Here is a 27,885-nt window from a genome sequence, read left to right as displayed (position 1 = left end):
CAGAACTGGTGCCGCAGCTTTCCTGTGCCTCACTGACCCCATGCTCACCGTGAAAGTCTGGATAGTAGTTCTGTAGTCCACACCCCCTGGCAGGTGAATTAGAAGGGAGCGCATTCCTTGCCCTTTCTGTGTGGAAGCAGGTTAGGGGTCAGTCCATCAGTGGCCAGAGGCCCCAACTCCCTGACCCCACCCAGGAGTCCTATCATGCCCAGCCTTGTGTACCCCCCGCCACCCCTGCCCCCAGTACCAGGAAGGCCTGAATTTCGCCCGGGGAGGGCAGCCGCTGGCGCCCCCCATACTTGACTGTGCGCTGCAGGTGCTCCTGGCTGTTCCGGGCCAGCTCTGCAGAGGGGAAGCAGGCTGGGGTGGGCCTCTCCACACCCCTCCCCAAGCTGCTGAACCCCAACCTGGAAGTCCCTCCCATAAGGCACCTTGGCTTGAGCCCGAATTTTGCAGAAACTTGGTCACATAGGGCATCAGCGTGGCTGACGGGGAGAAGCAGCCCGTGAGGAGGCTGAGGAGGTTCCAGCCACGGGTACAGTGTTCCCTACAGGGTGGAAAGCTGGGCTTCAGGCTGGGCAGACCACGCCGTGGCCCCAGGCTGCCCTCCACCATTCACCCTGGCCCCGCATACTCACGGCTGAGGGTGACAGGTGACTTGCTTGATGACTTGGCAGTAAATCTCATCCCTGAGGTTCTCCTCCCGGCATAGCTGTGGGGACAGAAGAGCAGGGGACAGGGTGGCACGGGAGCTGAAGTCAAGGAGAGATCCTGCTGCTGGCTTCGGATGGGGCCCATCTCTGGGTCTTTGACACCGCTTGTGCCCAACTGGCCACTCCCTATGTCACTATCTTCATCTGCTTATGGCCTACGCTCACACCTGCCTTCTCTGCTGGCTCCCTTTATCCCCTTGACCTCAGGGGGTGCAGCGCCCTTGGGATCCATGCCTCCACGCCCCGCCCCGGTGAGCTCAGCCGCTCCCACTTGCTGAGGACTACCAGTGCCAGCAGACTTCTCGCTTGAACCCAGGCACCCCCCTTGGAAGACCAGACTTCACATTTCATGATTCCAAAACAGATTCCTGCATCAACCCAGACCTGTTCCTCCCTTACACCTCCATATGGAAGACGATCATTGCTCTGGCCAAGGCCTCAGCGACATCCCTGGCTCCTCTCTGTCACACACCACATATAATTCACAGCTAATCCTGTTGCTCCGCGTCTTCCCTCTGCTGCTACCGCTGGGCCTGGCCAGCACCATCCCTCACCTGTGATCATTGCAATAACCTCCTCTGGCGCTTACATCCCAGGGAACGGGTGGCAAGCAGGCCCAGGCGGGAGGACAGGAACAGATCCTCAGGGCCCACGGTCTCCCTGTAGCTTTCAGCACACAAGCTCTTGCTTACCTTCAGCAGCTCATAAAGGAGCTCCAAGTCATTCTTGCCCCGGGGCTTAGGCTGGTCCCCCATAAATTGCATCAGAACTGCAGGCAGGATGAGAAGCATGGTGAGCTGGGTTGGGGGCCTGGCTGTGGCGCATGCCGTTGCTAGACAGGGCTTTCCCTGTCATCTCATGCCTGGCTTGCAAAAACGCATGTGAGGACATGGCTCAGAGAGGTTCCGGGGGTACCTGTGGCTGCATACAGCACATAGCCAGCTGGACGTAGCACTGCCTTCCTGCCCAGGCTCCACGCGACCCACCACCCTTGGGTGTGAGTAGAAGTAGGTGAGGGCTGTGGGGGTTTGGTAGCCACCAGTGAGCTTCCCTCAGTTGACAAACCCAAGGCAAGAAGGTGACCTGGTGCCTAGGTCCGAGGCAGCACAGACACGGGGATCCAGGATGCTGTGGTCACTCACCCCGGAAGCTTTCCACAGCCTGCTTGTTTGTGTCCTCATCACTGAGGCTGATGAGTGATTCTTGAATGGGAGCCTGTGGCCAAAGAGACTGGATTGTGGGTCCAGGGGCCCCCATGGACCCCCAGAGGGCAGGCTCGACCCTTCCTCACCTGTCCCCCTCACCTTGGTGTACTGTACCATGCTGGCCATGGCCATGTCCTTAGCAAGTCCATCTGTCTGGTGCAGCCTGAGGGAGGAGAAGGAAGGACAGCCCCGCTTGCTCGGCCCTCCAGCCCCCATCCCAGGTTGTGGGTTGTGCAGGGAGGGTGCAAGAGCACTGGCCCGGTGGCTGAGCTCAGGGAGACTGAGGACAGGCAGGCAGAAGGGTGGGTCCCGGGCACTCACAAGGCCTGGGGCTTCCGGAAGTGGCACAGGGCGAATTCCTGCATGGTGTAGCTGTGGAAGTCCGGGGACAGGGAGGCGTAGGCGATGGAGTCCTCACTGTGTGCCTGGCTCCGGGGGTGGACATGGCGCTGGGGGCACAGGAGACCTCATGCCACCCGAGTGCCCACTGGCCTGTCCAGGGGCACTGCCCAGCCCCCAGCCCAGCCCAAGAGGCGCAGCCGGGGCAGCAGCAGTGAGCACACCACCAGAAGCCAGGGAAGTCAAGAGGCGTTTATTGAGCATCTTCTAGGACAGCACCTCGCTCAGCGCTGCGAGCGAACACGGCGCGCGGGGCCAGCCCCTGCCCACAAGGAGCTCACACTCTTGCTGGGGAGACAAGGCAGGAAGTCGGGAGACGCAGGGGCAGCGTTAGGCCAAGCGCTCCCGCCCGGCAGCAGGTGGTCCTGGCCGCTCAGGGGCAATTGAGCCCTTTCTGTCCTCGACGCCTAGTCGGGCCGCGCTTCGGCCTCTCCCGTCTTCCTCACCTCCACGGCCCCGTCCCAGGGAGCCAGCCCCGGCTCCCTGGGCTGCAGCTGACTCTGGTGCCGGCCGCTCCTCTCAGGCGAGAAGGAAAAGTCTGGAGCCGCTGCTGGCTGAACTAGGTCGGCAGGGAAGAGCCCAGAGCGGCTGCCAGTGGAGCCAAACTGCCAGCCTGGAAGGCACCCAGGGACAGCGCCTCAGCCACCCGGCCCCTGCCCCTGGGCGGCTCCGCCGTGCGCTGCCCTCCCCGAGCGCGGCCCCGCCTGCCCGCAGCGATACCGGGCTCCAGGGTGGCCACTGGCAGCAGCTTGATGAGGTCCCCACGGTGGAAGCTCAGGAGGCTGTGGTCGTCGGTGATGTAGCTGCGTAGGGCGACGACATAGCCGGAGTCCTGCAGGCGGGACGGTGAGCAGGCAGGGAGCCAGGGAGCTCTGGTGGCCTCATGCCCCCCACACTCCAGAGTCCCCCAAGGCCTGAACCCCAGCCCCCCCACTGGCGGCTTGAGGGAGCTTGGCTGACAGCCCTGAATGCAGCCAGCCGGACGCAGCCCGGGCCAAGGCCCCCCGACCGGGCCCCAGGCCCCCCAGCCCAGCGCCCCCTGCCCGCCCGCACTTGCCTTCCTGAGCTCACGCAGGAACAGCTCAACCATGGCCTTGATGGCGCTCGCCCGCGCCGTGTGCAGCACCAGCTGCTCGCTCTTCAGCGACAGCTCCAGGGTGGAGCTGCCCCGGCACTCGATGCCCAGCAGCTCAGCATAGCTGTGCACAGGGGGCGGTATGAGCCCCGGCTCCCCCCCACCGCCCCCGGCCCTGCCCCGCCACCGCCCAGGTTCACCTGTATGAGCAGAGGGTCTTCAGCTGGTTGAGGTGGAAGCTGGGGACTTTGGTCACCTTGAGCAGTCTCAGCCCCCGGTGGGACACGCCCAGCAGCTGCACATCACTGCTGCTCTCACCCTGCCCGGAAGGTGGGGGGTCGCTGACAGGCTCCGGGTCCCCACCACCAACCAAGACACCCCGGGGCCGCCCAGGGTGAGCGCTGTTCTTCGTCCTTCCGGTGGGGCCCGCCCACCCCAGCCCCAGTTCTCATCTCTGCCTCAGGGGCCCATGTTGAGCGTGCTGGGATCCAGACTGGGGTGCTGACACTCCCACAGCCCTACGTCCAGGCTCACTGACCGAGACAGGGAAAATTCGGGAGAAGTAATTGGCCCAGTTGTCCCTAGCGGCCACCACGATGCGCTTCTTGACATTGTCCTCGGTGGTATCCAGCGAGTCCAGGCCCACCTCCAGGTCTTCTGTGGGCAGGAACAGCCCCGGACTGGCCTCAGGCTCCCTCACAGGGGGCACCCCAGAGTTTGCTCCCTCCAGACAGGCAGACCCAGTCCCAGCACTTCAGCTCCCTGATCCCGGGGTCCCTGGACCCTACCCAGCAGGTCTTTCATTTTGCTCCGCTCATCCTCGGTGATCCGGATGCAGGACTTGGCAAAGGTGTCCTTCAGGATCTGGGGGCAGAGCCAAGTGGTCACCACCAGATCCCTATGCCAGAGCTCACCATGGACGCAGCCACACCGGGAGGAAAAGCTGGAGAGCCCGGGGGCAAGGGTGGAGCAGGACGGATGTGGGGCCTCTGAGTCCAGGGCCACCCCGGCCCAGAGCTCCCACTCGCCTCCCTCAACCACGTGCACTAGTGGGCTGCTGTTCCTCGGTCAGCAGAGATAGAGTCCCTGAAGGAACCAGAGCCTGGGGGAGGAAGGGAGATGGCTACAAAATTTGGGGGAAGAGACAGGGTCCCAGGAGCATCCAGGGGCGGCATAGGGACAAGCATCAGGGAGCATCTGCTGTGTGCCAGGGCCTGTGTTGGGGACCGTATACACTTCGTTTTGAATCCTCATTGCCCGCCAGCAGTGGTCCTTCCTCTCGGGGATGCGGTGAGGGTTAAGGAAGGCAGGGCTTGAAACACAGCACCTGCCCTCTGAGCGCCAGCTGCCAGCCTGGCCCTCACACCGTAACCTGGCCCAGGTGCTGCTGCAGTCCCTCCGGCCCTGCGGCAGGTGGGCGGGGCTCTCACCTGCTCACAGAGGAGCCTGAGGCAGTAGGGGTGGCTGAAGTTCTCCCGGGGGTAGAACACCTGGAGGGGCGGGGGGGGGGGGGGGGGGAGAGCAGATGGGAATGGTGCCCTGCCCGCCTGCCACCCAGACCCAGGAGGAAAACCGGCCTGAGGAGGTGGGTGGTGGGGAGGTGCGGGGGTGCCACCCACAGCGTGCCGTGCACCCCCCAGCCCAGAGAGGCCCGGCTGCGGCCCTGCCCCCGTGCCCACCTCCTTGCGCAGGAACAGCTTCCAGGACGTGCTGACATAGGAGAAGCACACGCTGCCAGAGGGCGGGAGCAGCTGGGTGGACACTCCCTGGTCCTCCATGGGCCCCATCAAGCCTGGCAGACGGAGGGGCCGAAGGGTTTCAGGCGAGGAGCTGCCAGAGCCAGAAGGACAGGGACACGGGGACAGAAGACGCTCCCCTCCCTAGGGCCCAGCTCCACCTTTGCTGCCTCATTTGCCCACCTCCCATCTCCAGCCTCCATTTCCAGTTCTCAAACTCTCCCTGCCGTCCCTGACCACGTCAGCAGGGCCACTAGGTTCCCGATGGAGCCACCAGGTTGCGTTGAGGACAACACCCCGGGACAGTGCTCCGAAGCCACTCAGGCCCCAGAGGTGCCCGGGGCCCTGCCCTAGCCAAGAACGCGGAAGCTGGGGCTCATGGCTCCAAAGTCCGGAAGCCTGAGACCCGGGTGGCTGACCTCAGCCTTGAGGCCTGAGAGGCTGCTGGGACCCTGCCCCGCCCCGCTCAGCCCCCTCGGGAGAGGACAGGCGGGTCCTTACCACGGGGCCCAGGGGAAAGTGTGTCCGGGGCCTCAGGCGGCGGCAGCGGGGGCGCTGGTGGAGGCGGGGGTGCCTGGGCAGAGGGTGGGGTCTGGCCAAAGGGATCCAGCTTCTCCTTGATGGAAGTGGAAGGCCCCAGCTGTGGTGGGACCTTGGGCCGAGGAGCCACAGCTGGTGGGAGGCCCTTTCCTGGGCTGGGGGACGGCATCTGGGGAAGGTCAGAGAGAGTACACCGCTGGGTCTGGGGGTAAGGCCAGCTTTACCCCAGAGACCCCAGACTCCCGAGGTGGGAAGCCACACCCTGCCGCCCTGCACAGGATGGGGCCTCACCGATATGGGGACATAGGTGTTGCTGATCCCCAGCTTAGCCAGAGCCTCATCCTTAGGGTTGTTTTTCTTCAGGAACATTTTTGAGGGCTTCCTGAGAGAAGGAAGAGGTCCTAAGTCCACAGGATGACTCCCGGGGGTGTAGGTGGTCCTGGGCACCCCCGAGGCCCACCTGGATGGCTGCACTGGCACAGGGACAGGGCCTGGGCGGCTCTGGTACATGCGGATGATGTTCCGGATCTCCCTGCTCGGCTCTGCCGGCTGTCGGGACTCGGGCTTAGGAGCATCAGCAGGCCCCGCCCCCCGGGCCGCCGGCTTAGCCTCAGCCACTTGTGCAGCTTTGGCCTTACTTTGCGTCACTGGCTTCTTTACTATGGGGGGAGGTGGCGGGGATGGCTCTGACCAGGAGAAGAAGAAACACATGAGACCCTGTGCAGACCCCCAGGGCCAGGCCCTCCCCCCAGGCCCTACCACCTGCTCTTGCTTCCTCTTCGTCCTGTTCCTCCTCATTCTGCTCCTCCACCTGGGGAATCCGTATCTTGGGTGGAGGCTTCACTGTCTTCACCTTGATCTGCTGCTGCCCTGTAAGTGCCCCAGGTGGTCCCGTCACTCTCCCCTGGCCTGCCCATCGGGCTCCTAGACAGGCTGCATTAACCCAGGGGAGGAGAGTGCGCCCCCTGTGCCCCAGCCAGGCTGGGGTGGGCTGGTGGCCGGGTTTCTGCACAGGCCTGCCATCCCAAGCACCCTCACCCATCTTCTGGAAAAAGTCCTGTTTCTGCCGGAAGCTCTTGGACTGCCAGGGCTTCTCTTGGGCCTCCTGTGAGATCTCCTGTGGGCAGGAAGGGGAAGTGGAGGAGCAGCCCTGCCAGCCAAGTCATCACCCTCCCAGCACCCCTCACCCCACCCATCCCTGGAGCTGGGGCCCTGGGCATCTTTTCCTCATCTTCCTGCTCCCGTGGAAGCCCTGGAGCCTGCGGTCTCCATCCCAGATGGTGCCACCTGCTTGGCCTCCACTCCTCACCCTCAGGCAAGCACCCACCAATTCTGGTTCATGCTCTGGCTCCTCCTGTGGGGCCATGGGCTTCTTGGGCTTGGGGGCGACGGCTGGGGGTGAGTTCGTGGAGGCAGCTCCAGGGGCCGGGGCCTGGGCCTGGGCCTGGGCCTGGGTCTGAGCCTGGTGCCGGCGCTGCTGTGTCTGCTGCTCCAGCGACAGGGTCATGGCCTGGGCGGTCATCTGCTGGGCCTGAAGGGGGAGGGGCAGTGGGCCCAGTAAGAGCTGGTCTGGCTCTGCCCCACAGACCTGCCCCCACAAGGTGATCTGAGGGCCCTGCCCACCCTCACCAGGATCAGCGCCTGCTGGTTGATGAAGTTCTGCTGCTGGATGGCCAGCTGCCTCTGGTCCACACTGGGAAGCAGGGGCTGTGGCTGTGGCTGCGGCTGTGGCTGTGGTGGCACCACCATAGCTGCAAGTGGCACACAAGTGTCAAGCTTGCACATGGTTCTCTGCCCACTGTACCCTCTGGGCCCCTGATAGGACCTTCCTTCCTCTCCAGTTCCTTGGGACTTGCTCCCCAGCCTTACCTGGCATGGCAGGGACCGCGCCCATCGCTGGCATCATAGGCATGGGTGCAGGCATCATGGCTGGCTGGTATCCAGGCATCTGCACCATCCCTGGGTAAACTGAGGGAACAGGGCCCTGCCAGGTTGATCCTTATCTGGACCCATAGCCCCCTCTCCCCTGCCCTTCTCCAGCCCCAGGCAACAAGAGGATGGGTCACCAGGTGCTGGCTGGAGCTCTGACCCCCACATCCCCGCCTGTGCCGCTGGACTAGGAAGACCCTGGACAGATGCTCAGCCCTGTACTCACCCATGGGGTAGCTGCCTTGCTGCATGGGCCCGATGGCACCCCCTCCTTTCATGTGGCTGCTCAGAGCCCAGCCTTGCTCCAGATCCTGAAGGGACAAAGGCCACAGGCCACAGGGTCAGAACTGGAGCCCTGGGAGAGATGGGAGAGGCAGCGGAGGCCCCAGGGGATAAGGCCATGGATGGGGTCGGCTGTGTGTGCAGAACACTCACGCTGTGGCTTGGGGAGAGAACTGGCTGGAAGAGGTGGTCCAGGAAGCCATCCAGGTTCCCTGAGCCCCGAGATTCACCTGTGGGGCCAGAGGAGGGTTAATGTCACCCTGGGGTGTGGGGCTCCCTGTACCCCTATTCCCATTGCACTGCCAACCTCATTGTGCCCATTCTGGCCTTACCTGAGTAGCTCCTGCTGGGTAGTGTGGGGGCTGGAGGTGGACCTGGAGGCAGTGAGGGGGCCTGGATGCCAGGGGCAGGGGGGATGTCCTCAGCTCTGTGGGAGACAGTGCGCTCAACTAAGGGGATGCCTTGGGGGGGAGGTGTCCAGGCTGACACCAGGTCTAGAATCTGCCGTGGGATCATCCCCATGCGATAGGAGAACACTGGGGGAGGGTGCTGGGCTTGTAGCAAGTCCCGTGAACCCTAGGGTGTGATAGGCTGGCTCTGGGGGTCACCTATGACAGAACAGAGACAGGAACAGGTTGGGACAGGGGGCTGGGGTGGTACCTACAAGCCATGAGGGGCAATGGGGTAGCTGTGGGGACTGATTGGGTCCCCTGGGTCCTCAGTCTGGCCAATGAGATCCAGCACGAAGTCACAGCCAGCCAAATCCTGCCAGGAGTCCCCGGAGTGCAGTGACACGGACCAGCCACGGGGGGGCAGCTCTAGGCCTCTGGGAGGGACAAGGGTGTGATCAGCCAGGAAGGGGGGGCGGGCAGAAAGACACCTGAGTGCTCTTATTTCTTGACCTAGTTCATTAGAATCTGGACCACAGATCTCACCTCTACTCCTGCTCCCTACCTTGAATCTATTCTCTGGCCCCTGCCCACTTACCCCTCTACACAACGCCCACCCCACCCTCGCACACCGCCCTGGGGGAGTGGGGTGCAGGCCTCATTTGCAGGAGGCACCCAGCAGGACGGTGGGTGGGGAGGATGAGGAGCACGCAGGAGGAGGATGGGACAGTGGTCAGTGTTGGCCACACCCCACCCCAGGCCCCTGCACCTGCTCTGCAGAATCCACCCGGCGAACTGCTCTCCCGTGGTCCAGGACTCCACCTCGGCGGAGTAGCACTCCTCTATAGGGACAAGGAGTGGGGGCCGGAGTGAGGGGCAGCAGGCCCTGACAGAGAGGGGCTATTGTCCCCAGGGCGTTCCAGGAGAGGGACAGAGGACACCAGGACAGGACCCTGTGATCAGGGTCACTGGGGTGCAGCCGGAGGGCTGAGGCAGGAAGGGGGTCCAGGGAGGGTGAGGAGGCGGGGCTGGCTCCCCTGTAGGCATGGGGAGGCCGGAGCAGAAGGTGAGCATCACCATTGAAGGTAAAGATGTCCAGCGCCATGCGGCCCCGCCGCCAGCCAGCTGTCCACTCGAGTTGGGTGGGTGGGTGGGCCCGTGCCATCCTGGGGGCCAGATGCGTCTGTTCCATGGCCCCCAGCAGCTTGTGCTGGCACAGTGCTGCCATGCCTCTGGGGGCCTGGTCGGACACAAATCTGCGGGGACAGCACAGGGCTGCAGCGGGGGTGGGCGCTCCACCGATCCCACTCCCTGGGCCCCATGTGTCAGGCCCCTTACTTCAGCAGTGGCTTCTGTAGGGTGGGCATGGGGGGAAAGGCGCTCAGCAGTATGGCCATGAGGGCCCAGCTGCGCTGGCTCTGCTGCTCGTCCGGGTTGTGCCAGATCTGGGCCACAAGTTGGCTGAAGATCTCGTCCCGCAGCCCTGGCCAGCGCTGACCCTGTCGCACCAGGTATTCACCCATGGTCTGCTCCTGCCATGGGGCCAGGGACCCATCCCCCAGGAGCCGCAGCATCTGTAGACGCAGAGCAAGGTGAAGGCAGGACTTGCAGGGCTCCCCTGCACTCAGCCAGCACCCAGGAGCCAGCGTCCAGACCGCCCCGTCCCCTCCCCGACATGTCACTCACCACCTTGTTGATGTCCAGGGCATGCTGAGGGTTCTCACCATCCAGCCGGGTCAGGGGCTTGGCCAGCGGCTGTCCAGGGCTGGGCAGCACTGGGTCCTGCAAGGAAGGAGGGAGACAGTGCCTGAGCAGGTGCTGGTCTGTGCTGACCTGGAGACGGCCTGAGTGGGGCTGCTGGGAGCACACGCCCTGGGAGAAGGTGACGGGCTGGCCAGGAAACTACCTTAAAAATGCATTTTGGTGGCTTTTTCTTTCTTTCTTTCTTTGGCTCGCTCTTTCTTTCTTTCTTTCTTTCTTTCTTTCTTTCTTTCTTTCTGAGATTTTATTATTTATTCATGAGAGAGAGAGAGAGAGAGGCAGAGACACAGGCAGAGGGAAAAGCAGGCTCCATGCAGGGAGCCTGACATGGGACTCGATCCTGGGTCTCCAGGATCACACCCTGGGCTGAAGGCGGCGCTAAACCGCTGAGCCACCCGGGCTGCCCTCTTTCTTTTTAAAGATTTTATTTATTTATTCATAAGAGACACCCACAGAGAGGCAGAGACACAGGCAGAGGGAGAAGCAGGCTCCCCGCAGGGAGCCGGATGCAGGACTCGATCCCAGGACTTCGGGATCATGCCCTGAGCCAAAGGCAGACACGCAGCCACTGAGCCACCCAGGCATCCCTCTATTGCTGTTTCTTTTTTTTTTTTTTTTAATTTTTTTTTTAATTTTTATTTATTTATGATAGGCACACAGTGAGAGAGAGAGAGGCAGAGACACAGGCAGAGGGAGAAGCAGGCTCCATGCACCGGGAGCCCGACGTGGGACTCGATCCCGGGTCCCCAGGATCGCGCCCTGGGCCAAAGGCAGGCGCTAAACCGCTGCGCCACCCAGGGATCCCCTCTATTGCTGTTTCTAACCAACTTGGGATCCTACTCAATGTGCAGTTTGGAATCCTGCTTTTGTATCCAATGCTGTAGCCTGGACGTTTACCTTATCACTGCACACCCTGAAATGACAGGACTTCAATGACAGGGCAATGCCACGGGTGTTAACAAAGGTGTGGCATCACAGATCTAAGTTATTCTAGAGAGTTCAGGTTTGATGGATGTTCTCCAAGCAGGGTGGCTGCACCTATCACCCCCATGACAGGAAAGGATGGGTGGAGGGGGAAGTAGGAAAACTGGGCACAGCTGCTGCCTGGCAGGGCTAATACTTGGGGAGCCATGGAAGTCAGCCAGAAAGAGCCGAGGTCTGGCGACCTACCAGAAAGTTCGTGGAGATGAAGCTGGAGAACAGGAACTGGTTGATGTCAGGCGGGAGGGTCAGGTGGGGCCGGGCAGGAACTTCGGGGGGCATGGACTCGGTGATGCTCTCAGCCAAGGCATGCTGCCGGCCTGGGGATAGCAGCGAGAGGCAGCCCAGGAAGGCCCAGGTAAGGAACTGGCTGTGACCCCACCTCTGGGGCAGAGGGAGCTCAGGGGAGCCCAGAGCATCCTAGGGAGGGACTGTAGGGACAGACCCACTGTACCACAGACAGACCGGAGGAGGGAGGGGTCATGCCAAGAATGACACTTAATCAAAACTCACCTTCTGCTGTCTTCAGCATGACGGCCAGCTCAGCCGGGATCTCCAAGCACCCCAGCTCCTGGCAGGGAGGAAAAATTGGCCAGCTAGTAAAGGAGGGGGCATGGGAACCCAGTGGCTCTCCTCACCCCCAGGACCATAAACTTCTCCAAAGACCAAGGATTTGATCCTGGACACAAATAGGACCCCAAGAGCCTTTAGAGGGAGACCATGGGCCCACGCCTCTTCTTGGGAGGCATAAAGGATGCTCCCCTTGGAACCCCACACTCATCCTCAAGCCGTGCCAGTTTCCAGAGGTTCACACCCCAGTGGACACCCTCCAGCTTCCAGGCCACCTACCATGCTTGGGACTTTCTTGGAGGCTTTGCTGCTACGCCAGCCACGCCAATGGCCAAGCTGTGGGGGGAGATGCAGGAGGAGCCGGTGCCCGGTGAGGAGTCTCCGCGAACCTCCTGGCAGCTCCTCCCCACCTCAGCAGTTCGGCTGCCCCCTCCCGCCCCCAGCAGAGAAACAAAAGCACAGACCCAGAGGGCCGGCTGCCTGCTGCCAGCCCTTCAGAGCCCTACTGGCCTTTGCTGCCCGTCTGCCAGGGTGCTGGGAAGAAGACAGGAAGAGATGGTCCCGGGGACAAAGTCCAGCCAGGGAGGAGCCCCAGGGGGGGGGCACTATGTGGGCCCTGACCTTTGAGCCGCTTTATGGCCTGCACAGTAGAGTCATCAGGCAAAAGAGGGAAGCAGACAGGCCCTGAGGAAGGTCTGGAGGGGACAGGCAGGCACCCCAGGCGGGCAGGGGAGCATCAGCCTCTGGAGGGTGGGCAGGGGTGAAGGAAGTGACCTTCCGGAGGCCCCAGCCTCCCCTGACCAGGCAGCGGGAAATGGGAAGAGTAGACCAGCAATGACTCTGAGACCTTGGTCCTGGTGCGCGGGGGCCAGGGGTGGACCAGGCTGGGGTCTGGCCAACTTGGCCAGTGAGGCGGCCTGACGTCCCTACTGTGAGCTGCTGAGGGCAGCGGCCCCGCCCGGACGTCTACCTGACCTGCAATCTCTGGCGCCTCCGGAGCAGAGGCCGGGCCACCAGCAGGACGGTGTTCAGTTGTCCCAGAGCCGCCTGTCGCCGGAGGTACCGCTTCCTGGAGGCCGGGAAGGGGGTTGGGGAGGGGTCCAAGCATAGGCCTGGTACCCAAACCCTCTGAGCCGAGAAATGAACGTCAGCGTGGACCCCAGGCCGATGACCCCTGGGTGCTTAACTGAAGTCACGGGGAAAGGACAGGACACCTTGAAAGAGCAAGTAAATTAAGGTTCGGCACAGGCGATTATAGTCTTAGGCGGCAGAGCCCACCAGCAGGTGCACCTCCCTCCTGCTCGCTCAGTGTGGTCGTGGATAAGTCACCGTGCCTCTCGGCTTCATTGTCATCATCCACAAAATGAGGATTCGTGTAATCCTTGCCCCGTCACAAGATTAAATTAATCAACTGACACGTTGAGAAGAGTCTGACACATTTTTAAGCAGAACTTCTAAAAATGAAAAAACTGCTATCGCTGGGAGTCTAATAAGAGATCGAAGAAGAGATCATGTCTTTGAGAATCTTCCAGGTATAAGAAAAACTAGACTTCTCAGTGAAGGAATCCAGAGCAGGATGAAAATGAGAAAATAAATGTACAGCTTTGAGGCGGCCAGCTGGCTCGGTAGAGCATCTGGGGGTCATGAGCTTAAGCCCCGTGTTGGGGGTAGAGTTTACTTAAAAAAATGATAATAAGTGTACAGGTTTTGTACATCAAAGGACATCATCAAGAGGGTCAAAAGACAACCCACAGAATGGGAGAACATTTGCAAATCACGTATTTGATAAGAGTTTGAGGACATCTAGGATTTATAAAGAACGTCCACAACTTAATAAGACAAACTAAACACACAAAAGGCAGACAGAGTACTTGACTAGACATCTCTCCAAGAGGATAAACAACTGGCCAAGAAACACACGAGAAGATGCTCAACGTCGCCAGTCATTAGAGAAATGCAAATCAAAACCCCAATGAGGCACTGCTTCATGCCCACTAGGATGGCTATCATTTAAAAAGTAGAAAATAGGGCGCCTGGGTGGCTCATTGGTTGAGTGTCTGCCTTTGGCTCAGGTCGTGATCCTGGGGTCCTGGGATCGAGTCCCCCATCTGGCTCCCCGCAGGGAGCCTGCTTCTCCCTCTGCCTGTGTCTCTGCCTCCTCTCTCTCTCTCTCTCTCTCTCTCTCTCTGTCTCTCATGAATAAATAAAGTCTTTATTTTTTTTAAATTTTTATTTATTTATGATAGTCACACAGAGAGAGAGAGAGAGAGAGAGAGGCAGAGACACAGGCAGAGGGAGAAGCAGGCTCCATGCACCGGGAGCCCGATGTGGGATTTGATCCCGGGTCTCTAGGACCACGCCCTGGGCCAAAGGCAGGTGCCAAACCGCTGCGCCACCCAGGGATCCCAAATAAAGTCTTTAAAAAAATTTTTTTAAGGTAGTAAATAAGTGTCAGCAAAGCTGTAGAGAAATTGGAACCTTGACCCAAGCTGGTGGGAGCTAACTCCTCAAAAAACAAAACATAGAATGACCATATGACCCAGCAATTCCACTCCTAGGGAAAGACCCCAAAGAACTGAAAGTAGAGATTCAAACAGACACGGGCACGCTCGTGTTTCCAGCAGCCTTATTCACAATCACCGAGAGGGGGAAAGAGTCCAAATGACCACTGGTGGATGAGAGGAGACACTATGTGTGGTCTGCGCACACAGCGCCACGTTCGTCAGCTGTAGAAGAGAAGGCAAGTCCTGCTACCTGTTACAACGTGGCTGAACCTCACATATGTTCCACTTAGCGCAGTGAGCCAGATGTAGAAGGAAATACCGCATGAGTCAACTTACATGGAATATCTGGAATAGGCAAATTCATAGGGATAGAAAGTGGACTGGAGTTTACTGGGAGCTGGACGAAAGGTGAACAGGGAATTATTGCTGAGGGATCCAGAGCTTCTTTTGGTGATAACATTTTGGAAGTAGATCATGGTGATGGGTGCCCTGTCTCAGAAGGCTCCCCTGGGCTCCACGGCACTGCCCTTATTTTGTTCTCAGCACTTTACCGCCACCTTTTGAGTGACTGGTGGCTGGTTTACTGCCTGCACCTGATCCTGCCACCACCACCACCACCCCCCACCCCGCCACCCCCCTGGATAGGTGTTGCCTCTGCCTCCATCCCGGGGTCACCAGCTCTGGGCCCAGGGTCATGAAGAAGGGCAAGCAACAGCTGTGGGATGAATGAGCACAGACATTCACACCAAACTGTGAAGGTGAGTGGGAGCTAATTATGTGAAAAGGGGGAGGGAAGTGTTACAAGAGCGAGAAGTCCAAAGAGCCTGGAGTATAAAAATCTGACCTAGCGTCTGCAGAGGTGGGCAGAGCCCCACACAACCTGATTCATGCTTTTAAAAGATCATTCTTGGGGGATCCCTGGTGGCGCAGCGGTTTGGCGCCTGCCTTTGGCCCAGGGCGCGATCCTGGAGACCCGGGATCGAGTCCCATATCGGGCTCCCGGTGCATGGAGCCTGCTTCTCCCTCTGCCTGTGTCTCTGCCTCTCTCTCTCTCTCTCTCTCTCTCTCTCTCTCTCTCTGTGACTACCATAAATAAATAAATAAAAATTTAAAAAAAAAAGATCATTCTTGGGATGCCTGGGTGGCTCAGTGGTTGAGTGTCTGCCTTTGGCTCAGGTCATGATCCCGGACTCCTGGGATCAAGTCCCATATCAGGCTCCCCACAGGGAGCCTGCTTCTCCCTCTGCCTGTGTCTCTGCCTCGCTCTGTGTGTCTCTTATGAATAAATAAATAAAATCTTTTTTTTTTTAAATCTTTTAAAAAAATTGAAAGACTGGAGGTTCAGATGCCCTCAGCAGATAGTGAGCTTCTTGTGAGTCGGGGTATTAGAACAGAAGTTGTATGGACACGGACCCGGGGTGCTGACCGGATGGCCCCTGGGGCAGGTAGACTTTCCTTGAAGCCCCACCACCTGGAGAAGGGTCATCCCACCCCTGCAGACCTGGCCTGGAGCCCTCGCACGCGAGCCTGCATCCGTGGCAGGAGGAGGCGGCTGAGGCGCTGGCAGGAGATGCAGGTGCGGAGGCTGCGGTGCAAGGTGAGCAGGGCCTGCGAGCGTCGCCGGGTCCAGTGCTGCTGCAGCTGCTGCCAGCCGGGCTCCCGCAGCAGGACCTGGGGGCAGAGAGGAGGGGCCCCACCCTGCTCTTCTCCTGAAGCCTCCGCCTCCTCCCTTCCAGCGGGACAACCGAGTTTTGTGGGGAGCCCAGGACCCCTGCCACCCAGGCCCACTCCGTCTCCTCACCACCCAGAAGGACCACCAATTCCTGAGTTTGTCCTGGGACATTCCTCTGCCTTTCCAGCCGTGCCTCCCTCTGTGTGCGTGCATACACACACACACACACACACACACACACACACACACACACACACCTGGGTGGTTCCAAGATGCCAAAGGGGCGACTCGGCCCCCAGCACCTGGCTCAGGATGGCACCACACCTCTGGCGGTCAGAGGACTCTCCCTGCCCCTCTGTCTCCAGGGCCCGGAACCTGCCCCGAGGATGGAGAGCTGAGGTCAGAACAAGCACAGCGAGGTACCCCCCACTTGTTTGACCCCCCCGCCTCCAGCACATATTCAGTCTCTAAGTCATTCAACATTCAACAGGGATTTGGAAGGCACCTTCTTTTTTTTTTTTTTTTTAGATTTATTTATTTATTCATTCATGATAGACATAGAGAGAGAGGCAGAGACACAGGCAGAGGGAGAAGCAGGCTCCATGCAGGGAGCCCGATGTGGGACTCGATCCCGGGACTCCAGGATCGTGCCCTGGGCCAAAGGCAGGTGCTAAACCACTGAGCCACCCAGGGATCCCCTGGAAGGCACCTTCTATGTGCCAGGCACCCAGCAGAGCTTTGCTGAACAGAGGGGCGGGTGGAGGCACGGAGGGAAGGGGCTGATGACTAAGGAAGGGAGGAGGGACAGAGGGAACAGAGAGAGCAGTGAAAGGAGGGAGGCTGGAACCAGGCTGATGTCCCTAGGAAAGGACACCCTGAAGGGGTGGTAGCCCCCCCTTGCGGGTTCTGGCCCTGAGGTGCGGGGGCCCTTGGCCCCTCCACCCCCAGGGTCCTACCTGGCCAGGAAGGCCTGAAAGGCCACGCGGACAGGAAAGTTGGCACTTCGGGCGTACACGGCCTCCAGGACACCCGCCTGGTGCAGCTGCTCTGCCACGTGTCCCACGTCAAAGAGGTCTGGAAGCTGTGGCCATGGAACAGAGCCAACGAGAGCTGGAGTCGAGGGGCTTAGAGCTGCGGGGGAGGCTGGGGGCTTCTGAACAGGGCAGGCAGGTGGATATAGCCAGGTGCCGTGTGGGGGGTGTGGTTGAGGCTCACCTTTCCCGGGTTGGGGTTGAGGCACTGAATGAGATAGACGTAGCTCCTGATGGGAGGAAGGGGGGTCACTTGGGCACAGACCAGCTCCCGCCCCCATTCAAGTCCCTGGGGTCTCATGTGGGGGCCGCTGTTCTCACCTGCCCAGCCGGGCTATGAGGTCCTCTAGGGAATGCTGGAAGCGGGAGGCCAGTGTGGGTTTACGTGGCCCACCCCAGGATGGGGACTCTGCTTCCTGGAACAGGCTGCCCACCAGCTGCGGGGCAAGGGGAGGCTGAGCTGGCTCGCTTCCCAGGCCTGTCCAGAGTCCAGCCTGTGCCCGGGTCCCCAGGAGCCAGGGTGGGCCAGTCCCCGGCATCCAGACCCTGGGAAGCTCAGCCCATGGTCCAAGGTGGGGGCGGGGGGGGGGCAAGTGTGGAGGGGTGGGGGCTCAGAGGGGGCTGGCAGGGCACCTGCAGCTGGCTCTGCGCAAGCATTTCTGCCACGGCAGGGTCAAGATGATCCCGGTTTCTGTTTACAAACCTGTGAACCTGCAGGAGACAGTGTGGGGTGTGGAGAAGCCCAAGGGAGAGGCTGGGGTGGAGGCCAGTCCCTTTGTCACAGTCCAGCCTCTCCCACTGAGCTAAATAAAGGGCCACCTTTGTTTTTTTCAACGAATGGCTCTGAGAAAACTGGAAATCCCCGTGCACATGAATGAAGTTGGGCTCTTATCTCATACCAGATATAAAAATTAACTCAAAATGAATGGATCAAAGACCTAAATTTAAGGCCTGGAACTCTAAAACTCTTAGAAGAAAACATAGGAAGAAAGCTTTGTGACGTTGGACTTGGCAACGATTTCCTGAATAGGACACCAACAGCATAGGCAGCAAAAGAAAAAATAAATGGGATATCATCAAAATTAAAACTTTTGTGGGGTGCCCGGCTGGTGCAGTGGGTGGAAATTTGTGACTCTTGATCTCGGGGTTGTGAGTTCAAGTCCCACATTGGGTGTAGAGAGGACTTACATTTTTTTTTAAAAGATCTTATTTATTTATTCATGAGAGACAGAGAGAGAGGCAGAGACACAGGCAGAAGGAGAAGCAGGCTCCTTGCAGGGAGCCCGATACGGGACTCAATCCCTGGACCTGGGATCATGACCTGAGCTGAAGGCAGACACTCAACCACTGAGTCACCCAGGTGTTCCAATAAATAAAATTTTTTTCAAATTAAAACTTAAGTGCATCAAAAGACTTTAAAATTTTTTATATATTTTAATAGATTTTATTTATTTATTCATGAGAGACACAGAGAGAGAGAGAGGCAAAGACACAGGCCGAGGGAGAAGCAGACCCCATGCAGGGAGCCCGATGTGGGACTCGATCCCAGAACTCCAGGATCACACCCTGGGCCGAAGGCAGGCACTAAACCACTGAGCCACCCATGGATACCCCCCGCTTTTTTCTTTTAAAAGAAAATGTGAGTTCAAAAAAAAAAGAAAAGAAAATGTGAGTTCAAGCCCCACTTTGGGTGTAGATATTACTTTAAAAAGTTTTAAAAAAAGTTTTTTTGGGGCGCCTGGGTGATTCAGTCGGCTAAGCATCTGCCTTTGGCTCAAGTCATGATCTCAGGGTCCTGGGATCCAGTCCTGCATCGGGCTTCCTGCTCAGCGGGGAGCCTGCTTCTCTCCCTCTCCCTTGCCCTCCACTTCATGCACTCTCATTCTTTCTCTCTCAAATAATAAAATTATTTTATTATTATTATTATTATTATTTTATGATATATATATAGAGAGAGGCAGAGACATAGGCAGAGGGAGAAGCAGGCTCCATGCACTGGGAGCCTGATGTGGGATTCAATCCCAGGTCTCCAGGATCGCGCCCTGGGCCAAAGGCAGGCGCTAAACCGCTGCGCCACCCAGGGATCCCTACAATTTTTTAAATAAAATCTTTTAAAAAAAGTTTTCTTTTGTGGTTTTCTTTATTCAGTCTCCTTGTGTGTGTATTTAGGTGTGATTGGTTTTTGGTGAGGGGGGCAGAGGTATGATTAACATATATATATATCCCCTGGGTTTCTTGGTTGGGTAATTCCTGAGTGGTTTGTGTTTTCTTTTTTTTTGTTTTCTTCTATAACCAAAGCATGTCACCTCTTCCAGGAAGCCTTAAGGGACTTGCCCTACCTCAAACTAGCCACATGATCTCACCCTTTATATGAGGCCTCCTCCCCTCAGCAGTTCTCCTCCTGGGTGGGTGTGCAGTCACTGCGAAATTTCGAAGGGGGAAAGGCGAGTCCCTTCAGTGAGCACCTAGGGTGTGCTAGGCACTTGCCTGACCACTTCCCCATTACTGCATTTAATCTTCCCAACAGTGTTATAGGACAGACTGTATTCCCATTTCAAAAATAGGAAAACGAAAGTTCAAGAGAAGCAGGCAGGCCAGAGGCCAGTCTCGTCTCCCTTTACCCCGTGGTGCTCATCCAGAACTCATTAAATTATGCTTGGAACTGTGTAGGGCCTGGGGATCCCTGGGTGGCTCAGCGGTTTGGCGCCTGTTTTGGCCCGGGGTGTGGTCCTGGGGACCCGGGATCGAGTCCCACTTCGGGCTCCCTGCATGGAGCCTGCTTCTCCCTCTGCCTGTGTCTCCGCCTCTGGGTGTGTGTGTGTGTGTGTGTGTCTCATAAATAAATAAATAAATAAAATCTTAAAAAAAAAAAAAAGGAACTGTGGGCATAGGTAGAAATAACAGTCAAACCCTGGGAGGGGCGGCCCCTCACTTACTCCTCTTTCTCATCAGATGACTCAGCTCTGGGGAAGGGACACCAGGGCCACATCGCTCTCACTGATTCACCCAAGAGTCTGTCCCTGATTTACTCCGATACCTGGTAGGTGACGGTCCCCGCGTAATGCCTCACGGTGAAGATAGGAAGGGGCAGCTGGGGTTTGGCATAACAGGTGTGATTGCCATGGTGATAGTGGCACTTCTGGAGGAAGGTGTGGTCTGTGGCCTGATAAGAGGGATGAGCTTCCCTCAGGCCTTTGCACATGATGTTCCCCTGCCCAGACTGTGTGTCTCTCCAGGGTCAGCCAGTAAGTACTTGTGGAATGGGTGCACCGCGGCCCTGGGGCTTGCTTCCTACCAGCTGGAGGCCTGAGGGACCCCCCGCAAGCCCCGTGCAGTCCCCACCACCCTGCCTGTTCAGGACTTGAGGAACCCCAGAGAGGTCAGGTATCTTGCTCAAGATCACCCAGAGACAGGATTTGAACCCAAACTGTGCTGAGAGGCTATGGGCAGAGTTTCTGGACCCCATCACCTGTTGCTCCTCTCGGAGGCCCTGCTGGCCCTGACCTGGCCACCAGGGCCCCCACCGCTTGGGGCTCACCTGTGACAGCCATGTCTGGGCATCCAGGATACTCAGGAGGCTGTGAGGCTGGTCTATGAGGAGGTCCAGGCAGGTCTCCCGCACGGGCTGGGGAATGGGCACCCAGGACAGCAGCTCTCGCTGACACACCTCCTGGGAACAGCCAGCATGGGGCCAATTGTTAGAGCTCATTGGAGCCAGAGCAGGGATTGCCCTCCCATTGTCCAGATGAGTAAAATGAGGCCCAGAAGGGCTGAGATGGTTCATAGTGTGGTGGGGGCGGGGATGGGGGTTTGGGGGCAGAGTTCTTAGTTCAGGGCGCTTTGTTTCTCAGGGATGGCCCCTGTTCTGGAAGGCCTGGTGTTCCCAGCCACCACCAGGCCCAGGGCCTCTTACCTCCTCCTGGGCCAGAAGCATCTGGCTGGAGAAGAGCTGCAGGCGCTCGCTGGCAAGGTTATTACACAGCTGCTCCAGGCCGTTCACCCTCAGGGCCTGGAGGAACAGGGGCAGTGACGTGGGCACCCACACAGGGCGGAGGCACAGGGGAGGCCTGCACGCTGACCCGCTGACCTGGTTTCCCTCATTCCCCTCCCAGAACTCAGGGAGGAGTGGTGCCCTGGGGCTGCTGCTACAGCCCACGGGGTCAAGCCCAAAGGCCCAGGCCTCAGCCCACACCCCTCCCTTTGCCTCTGTAAGACCGTGAGCCTTCAGGCCTCTGGTCACAGCCATCCTGTGGTCTTAAAGGCACCTTTTCCTATGACCTAGTGGCTCGCTGGCTCTCAGAATCCTACATCCTCATAAGCAGGGCTCCAGGCCACTGCCTCCAAGAAACCTTCCAGAAATCCTCCTGTAGAGATCACAGGTCCCTCTGTGTCCGTCAGCACTTTACTCACAAGCCCAGCAGAGCCCCTCCCTCCATGTGGCTTTGTACAGAGAGCTCTGACACACTCTAACACACACACAAGAGCACGTATGTGCACATACACGCACACTTGCCACTGTCATCCCTCCCCCCGGAGAGGGCATAGTCACCAAGGGCATGCTGGAGAGGAGAGAGCAGGGGGCAGTGACCAGTGCCCACCCAGGGAACAAGAGTGGAGGCCACCTTCTCTTGCTCAAGCCCCCTCCTCCCTGCCCAGAGGAGGTAGGATCTTCTAGAAAGGGGTGAAGAGCTTATGAAAACTCAGGACCATTCAGGGGACTGTCCCTTTTCCTGCTTCTCTTGGTGCATGGGAAGTGAGGCTGTGGGCTGCTTCATCCTAGGGCTTCAGTCTTCTGCTGCCTTAGAGGCTCCTATGAGACTCTGCAAGGCCAAGCAGGATGAAACTCTCCAGAGGTGATGTCAGGACTGGACAGGCTACACCTGTGGAGTGTGTGCTGTCTCATGGCCAGGCAGGCAAGAGCTCACAAGTGCCCCCCTCAGGGAGCGCTGACCCCAGAAATGCTCAGGATGAGGTGGGCACCCCATAGTGGGGCCTGCCCCAAGGGGTGACCTCAAAGCCGTAGACATCCACGACAGTGATGGTGTCCATGCTCTCTCCCTCTCTGGGCGGTGCCAGCTGTGCATTGGTCCTCCTCAGAAGCCAGGTGAAAAGCCGTGAGTACAGGGCCTTGGCCAGGGCGTCCCTGTGGGCACGCTGAGTGAGCCTGTGCGGTAGAGTGGCCGCCTGGCGATGGCTCCCTCCCGTCCCCAGGGCCACCTGGCATCAATGGCGCTTTCCATCGGCAGAGATCTGCAGACCCAGCCATAGGGTGTCTCCTGGAGGACAGAGGAGGTAGGGCACGTGGAACAACAGGCCAAGCCTGCGGGGGGGTTGGGGTTGGGGCTGCCTCCCCACCCCGAGGAGCCCAGGGCTCACCACGACCCTCCTGGTGACAGCCCCCTCCAGGCGCTCAGGCGGCACCAGCAGTAGCCGGGCTGCTGTGTGGATCTCGGCCCAGCTGGACACAGCAGCCACCTCCTGGGACCCCCGCTGGACAGAGAAGGGAGGAAGCAGGGAGAGCTGTGCTGGGGAATGGGCCCTCCCGCGGGGCAGGCAGGGCCTGGCTTCCTCTTCCAAGGAGCTGCCCTGCTGCCCAAAGTCAGACTGCGTGGGGAGCCGACTCGAGTGGAGGGGGGCCCTGAGATTGAGTCCTAATTTATCTTCTTCACTAGCTGGCCGGCTCTGGAAGTTGCCTCCCTCTCTGAACCTCCACTGTCTCACTGGGGGTTTTTTTGTTTTAGATTTTATTTATTTATTCATGAGAGACACAGAGAAAGAGAGAGAGGCAGAGACACAAGCAGGCTCCACGCAGGGAGCCCGACGTGGGACTCGATCCCGGGTCTCCAGGATCATGCCCTGGGCCGAAGGCAGCACTAAACCGCTGAGCCACCCGGGGATCCCCTTTTTTGGAAAAAAAAAAAAAAAATTTATTTATTTTTTTATTTAAGTAAGCTCCATGCCCAGCATGAAGCCAGGCCTTTGGAATCTACCTACGAGTGCTTGGTATCATTGCGGCCCTGATGATGCAAACACGCCACAGCTGACCCAGCGTCCACAATGGCCGCTGGCCGTGGCAGGAGCCCACCTCTGAAGAGGAGAAGCAAATGTTGCCCAGGTGCAGGATGGCGGCCAGCACGGCCCAGGTGGCAGTCACCTCCTCGGGGCATATGACCTGCAGGGCTTTGTGCAGTCCTTCGAAGTCCTGGGCGTCGTCCTTACCCTGGAGACTGCAGGCCTGGCCCTGCGGAGCACAGCAGGGGTCAGGGGACAGGGCCCAGCCGCCAAGAGCTCCACTCCACCAGGGCTACTCCCTAGACCCCTGAGCAAGCCCTGTCACCCAGCGCCAGCTGGGCCTTCCCCCACCTGGTTGAGGTAGTAGTAGGTCTCTGGCCCCTGGAGGGAGAGCTGCTCCCGTTCCACAGGGTCTAGCCCTGCCAGCATCTCATAGAACACATGGAAGCTCCGCTCAGCCTGGGCCTTTGGGGAGAAGGACTGGCTTAGGGGGAGTAGTGGTCCGGTCCTGGGCCTTAGGGGAGCAAGGACAAGTCCTGAGAAAGGCAGGGAGGGGGGCTTAGCGACCGCAGGGCCCCCCCACAGTGGGCCCTCCGTCTTTCCCATTCTGGGAGCAGCAGGGTGGCTCTTACCTGAAACACCACCCTTGAGGTCTCAAGCAGATAGTGTGACACAGAAGCTCCCACGATGACCCCACTGTGGGCACAGGACAGTGGGTGGAGGTGCCCGGGGTACATGCAACCTAGGGGTGCTGCTCAGAATGGGACAACTAGGGGCTGGACCCAAGGGCAGCAGCCTCAGGTTCCCAGTGAAGGGAAGTGATCATGAGTGCTCCCTGCGCCCACCAGGACTCCCGGCACTCACTGCTGCAGGCAGAAGCAGAAGACCTGGCCAAAGCGGCTGGCGTTAGCATTGAGGACTGTCTTGGCGTGGCCAAAGCTGCTGAGCAGGAGCAGAATGCCATCCAGCTGTGTGGGGGAGGAGCATTCAAGCGTCCCCGGGCGGGCGTGGCAGTGGTAGCCACGATCAGCTGAGGATACTTTGCGCCCAGGGGCTGTGCTCACCCTGAGAGGCTCAGATCCCCCTACCCGCCCCATGGTAGGCAATGCCTGGGGCTGCCCCCAAGGAGAAGCCTGAGGCTGGAGACCATTCTCCTGGCCCAAAGGAGAAGGAAGGTCCCTCCTGGATCCCTGGGAAAAGGCCAGCTGCCCCTCACCTGACGTCTTCTGTCCCTTGTCTGCTCCTGTGCCAGGCTGCTGAGGAACTGAACGATCTTTTTGGCAGCTTCTGTCTTCCCGGAGCCACTGTGCCCACTGCAGGAGGGAGGAGCCAACAGGGTCTCCAGGAAGGGGCATAGAGGACACCCCACTGAGCCCAGGAAGTGGAGTATGCCCACCTGGAAGTGAACAACCTCCCCCCACGCACACACCTGTGGAAATGTGGAAAGACAGACGCAGGGCATGGAGACCAAAGAGAAAGAAGTCTCCAAGATGCCACATTCAAGGGCACAGGGATGACTTAAGCCAGGAGCACAGCCCTTACCAACTCCATCGCTGCTGCCCAGCAGTGGACTAGACCAGCAGCTTCAAATGCAGACCCCACGTCCCCTGCGTCCCAGCCCTGCGTGGTCTGTGGGTTTAGCGGGGCACCACCACTCACCTGAGGAGAATGCATGTGCCCTGCCCGGTGCTCTGCGACAGGCTATAGGCTGATACCATGATGGCCAAAATGTGTCTGAGGGAGGAGGATAGGGAGCAAATGAGAAGGCTACCAGAGTTGGGCCCTCCTAGGTGCAGACAGGACCCTCAGTCCCCAGGGTCTCAGGGGACATGCTGGGGCTTGGGCGCCCAGGGAGGTGAGCAGAGGGTTGGTGGGGCAAAGTCACGTACGGGGTGGTGTTAGGGGCCTTCTTGGGGTGGTAGCTGGCCAGGACCTCAGCTGAAAAGAGAGGCAGGGGCCGGCGGGGGTTCAGAGAGAGCAGAAGAGGCCCCCCAAAGGTCTGGGGAGAGAAGTAGATGCTCTCATCAGAACATGGAGAAAGCACCCCTACTTCCTCTGCTACAGTTGGAGTGGGACTCGGGTGCTCCCCGGCCCAGTCCCCAGCCCCCGGCTCCCACTCTGCAGGTCCCCAGTGAGGGTTCAGCACCCAGCCCTGGGAGGAAAAGGCAGGAGAAATTCTAGAAGTGCCAGAGGGCCCTCTGATCCCAGGAAACAGGGAATCCCACCCCACCCACACTCCCCAGGTGCCCCCATACGTAGATTCGGCCCAGATGAAATCTCTTCTTGAGGCACAGCAGCACAGAGCTGTTACACACTGGTCTGTGGCGACAGCGGGATAGAGAAGCGGGGAATTGGGGGCAGAAGGAGGTCCTGGGTTAGTGCTGCCACCAGCTGCGGAGGTCCTTTGGGCAAGTCGTGCACCCTCTCTGAGCCCTGACCAGAACACAGGGGCCCGGCTGCCAAGTGAGGTACCCACTTCATGGGGGCTACGAGCACGACCAGGTCGCTGAGCCAGAGGCAGGCTGTGAGCCAGAGAAGGAAGTCCCAGGCAGGGGCTCCTGACTTTCACCCCTCTCCTGCCCCTTCCAGCCTGAGGACCTCTGGTAAGGTACAATCCCTTCTACGGACACAATTTATAAAACTGGAGGTAGGGTGGGATAGGAGGAGCTGTGGGACCCAGGCGCCCCACGTCTGGAACTGCCTCCCGCTCACCGCAGCAGAGCCAGGTCCTCCGTGTCTTCCAGACCTTCCCCAGGGCTCCTGCCCTCAGCGTCCAGCGCGGGCGGCAGCTCCAGGCCGGGCCCCACGCTCAGCTCCAGGTCCCTCTCCAGCGCTTCCTCGGTCTCGTCCTCGGGCTCCCACCGCTCCCTCGGGGACCCGCAGGGGCCGGGGCTCCTCTCCCACCGCACGCGGGTCTCCAAGGTGAGTCTGGGCAGCAGCGCGTCGGCGCCAAGCCCGGGGTCCTGGCGGGGTTCTGAGCTCTGGGCCCAGTGGACCCGGGCCTCGGCCCCCAAGGTCTCGGGCTCCGCCTCGCTGCTGGAGCCGCTCTCGTCGAGTGGGGGCTCGTCGCGGGCAGGAGGGTCGAGGAGAGACCCTCGGGGGGACCCGGCCCCACTTTGTCCACTCGCCCCGCGCCCCTCACTGTCTCCCGAGGCTCCTGCACAAGGCCGAACGTGCCCCTCCGCGGGTGGGGCGTCCGCGGACGCGTCCTCTGAGCTCCGGCTGCTCGACGCCCTCCCAGTCCTGTGGATCCTGGGGAACACGACGGCGAACTTGGGATCCGGGGTCCGGTCCTCGTCCTGCGAGGGGTCCCCGGGAGCCGGGCTCTTCGCAAGCTGCGGGGAGCTCGAGCCGCCGCTAGGGGGAGCCCTGGGCCGTCCCCCCAGGCCCGCTACGCCCGCCAGGCGCAGCACGAGACGGCGCCGCGGCCCCGCCCCCCGGCCCCCGCCCGCCCGCGGCCCCGCCCCCCGGCCCCCGCCCGCCTGCAGCCGGCGCCGCAGCCACCGCAGGAGACCCAGGGCGCGCACGACGCGCAGGAGCCGCTCCTTGAGGCCGGTGCAGCCGGGAGCCGGGGCCGCGGCCTGGGGAGCCGGGGCCGGCGGCGCTCTTGCGCGGAGCCTGCGGAGCGCCACGAGGGCGGCCAGCGGCGCTGGGTCCCGGGGCCCCTCTTCTCCTCCAGCCCCAGATTCGCTGTCGCCGGTCGCCTCTTGCACCTTCGCCACCACCTTTCCGACCTGGCGGCGCCGAGTCGCGGCGGCCGAGGGGTCGGCCCTTCCAGCCTCGGCGCCCTGCGGCTCAGCGCCGGGCCGCGCCTCGTTGTCTCTCGCGTCCCGGGGCAGCCTGGGGTCCCGAGAAGCCCGCGAGCTCCGGGGGACGCACGCGGGGCTGCCCTCGAGGGAGCTGGAGGCCGCGGCGTTTTCGCCCGGCTCAGTCTCTTCGGCTCCCGCGGCCCAGCTCGCCCATCTTGGGGCTGCCCGTGGGCCCCCTCCAGGCCCGGCCGCCTCCAGGCTCGACTCCGTGTCTGCCCCGGAATCCTCGCTCTCCTTCCTCCGTCCCACTCCCGACGACCCTTCCCGGCTCCGGGGCTCAGCGCTGTCCCCGTCGTCGCGGATGAGCCCGTCGCTGCTGGCGCGCTCGCGGGGTTCCGGCGCCGGCTCCCACCCGGGGTGCGCGGCTCCCGAGCTCGAGTCCGCTTGCGCCGGCCTGGGCCGCAGCCCCGGGGCCCCGCTGCTCCGCCGGTCGCCGTCCTGGGCCTCGCGGGCTTCGCTGCCCGGGCAAGAGCTGCCCGCGTCTCCGCCCGACGCGTCGCCCCCGGGGCCCCGGGGCTCCCCGGCGCCCTGCCCAGCCGGGGGTCTCCGCCCTTGCCCTCCATTCCGGCGGCGGCCGAGTTCGCGGGTCCTGCCTTCTCCGGGGAGACGCTCCTCCTCCCGGCGCCCGCCTTGGCCGTCCGGGTGCTGGCGGCTGTCGTCGGACCCGGGTCCCCGACGCCGCGCGCTGCCGGGTCTCCGCTGGGCCTCCTGGGCCTCCGCTGGCGGCGCAGCCCCGGGCGGCCCGCCGCCGCCGCCTCCCTCCGCGGCGGGCTCCGGGCGGCCACCGGGGGCCCCGCGGCTTCCCGGGGTGGCGGTCCCCAGGACCGACCTGGCCCTGCGGGCCTTGCCGCGACCCTGTCGGCGTTCCCGGCTGGCGGAGCCCGAGCCCTGCTCCCCGGAGGCCGGCGGCCCGGGTCCCTCCCGGCGCTGGGGCGCTTTGCCCTTGCTGCCCCCCATGGCGGGCTCCGTGAAGAGGGGCTTCCCGGGGTCCCCGTCCTCTCGCCCAAGATCCCGCAGCCCGGGCGCCCTGCGCGGAGCCTGAGCGAGCGCTGCCCGCTCCGGTTCTGCTCCGGTTCTGCTCCGGGTGGACGGGCGCAGTCCACCCCCCGGGGGCTGCAGCCTTACCCGCGAGCATTAATAATGCAGGTGGCTGCGGGTCCTGACCCCCAGGCCAACAAAGGAAGGGAGGCGGCCCAGGAAAGAGGAGACGCTGCAGCGGCAGACAAAGGCCAAGGACAGGGCAACCGTGCAGCCTGGCACCCCGCCGCGCTGGGGAC

The 27,885-nt window shown here is 60.7% G+C and overlaps 1 protein-coding gene across 1 annotated transcript in view; it reads right to left on the bottom strand.

Annotated features, from left to right (window-relative positions):
* The window catches only part of MYO15B (myosin XVB), a 29,945-nt gene extending 2,380 nt beyond the window's left edge, over window positions 1-27,565 (bottom strand). The window contains 58 exon segments of the mRNA XM_055312963.1: window positions 49-126; window positions 248-342; window positions 432-547; window positions 639-712; window positions 1,406-1,482; window positions 1,856-1,928; window positions 2,018-2,081; window positions 2,240-2,367; window positions 2,764-2,930; window positions 3,038-3,149; window positions 3,375-3,516; window positions 3,593-3,711; window positions 3,931-4,049; window positions 4,181-4,256; window positions 4,823-4,882; window positions 5,072-5,184; window positions 5,630-5,837; window positions 5,960-6,050; window positions 6,129-6,354; window positions 6,431-6,538; window positions 6,707-6,785; window positions 6,978-7,199; window positions 7,298-7,419; window positions 7,538-7,636; window positions 7,824-7,908; window positions 8,033-8,109; window positions 8,212-8,306; window positions 8,544-8,705; window positions 9,038-9,110; window positions 9,346-9,524; window positions 9,607-9,842; window positions 9,955-10,050; window positions 11,200-11,330; window positions 11,524-11,581; window positions 11,860-11,916; window positions 12,556-12,649; window positions 15,586-15,755; window positions 16,014-16,131; window positions 16,713-16,837; window positions 16,972-17,017; window positions 17,109-17,224; window positions 17,421-17,498; window positions 19,825-19,950; window positions 20,326-20,457; window positions 20,701-20,796; window positions 21,798-21,930; window positions 22,005-22,063; window positions 22,164-22,277; window positions 22,873-23,028; window positions 23,151-23,264; window positions 23,432-23,495; window positions 23,664-23,767; window positions 24,016-24,138; window positions 24,455-24,533; window positions 24,689-24,798; window positions 25,055-25,118; window positions 25,512-26,230; window positions 26,282-27,565. Of these exon segments, the coding sequence (XP_055168938.1) occupies window positions 49-126; window positions 248-342; window positions 432-547; window positions 639-712; window positions 1,406-1,482; window positions 1,856-1,928; window positions 2,018-2,081; window positions 2,240-2,367; window positions 2,764-2,930; window positions 3,038-3,149; window positions 3,375-3,516; window positions 3,593-3,711; window positions 3,931-4,049; window positions 4,181-4,256; window positions 4,823-4,882; window positions 5,072-5,184; window positions 5,630-5,837; window positions 5,960-6,050; window positions 6,129-6,354; window positions 6,431-6,538; window positions 6,707-6,785; window positions 6,978-7,199; window positions 7,298-7,419; window positions 7,538-7,636; window positions 7,824-7,908; window positions 8,033-8,109; window positions 8,212-8,306; window positions 8,544-8,705; window positions 9,038-9,110; window positions 9,346-9,524; window positions 9,607-9,842; window positions 9,955-10,050; window positions 11,200-11,330; window positions 11,524-11,581; window positions 11,860-11,916; window positions 12,556-12,649; window positions 15,586-15,755; window positions 16,014-16,131; window positions 16,713-16,837; window positions 16,972-17,017; window positions 17,109-17,224; window positions 17,421-17,498; window positions 19,825-19,950; window positions 20,326-20,457; window positions 20,701-20,796; window positions 21,798-21,930; window positions 22,005-22,063; window positions 22,164-22,277; window positions 22,873-23,028; window positions 23,151-23,264; window positions 23,432-23,495; window positions 23,664-23,767; window positions 24,016-24,138; window positions 24,455-24,533; window positions 24,689-24,798; window positions 25,055-25,118; window positions 25,512-26,230; window positions 26,282-27,565 (8,241 nt within the window).
* Between the last annotated feature and the right edge of the window lie 320 nt (window positions 27,566-27,885).

Source organism: Nyctereutes procyonoides, unplaced genomic scaffold (genome assembly GCF_905146905.1).
Source record: "Nyctereutes procyonoides isolate TBG_1078 unplaced genomic scaffold, NYPRO_anot_genome, whole genome shotgun sequence".
NCBI classification, from domain to species: domain Eukaryota; kingdom Metazoa; phylum Chordata; class Mammalia; order Carnivora; family Canidae; genus Nyctereutes; species Nyctereutes procyonoides.
Note: the sequence above shows the minus strand (reverse complement) of the source record. Positions and strands in the feature narration are given on the sequence as shown.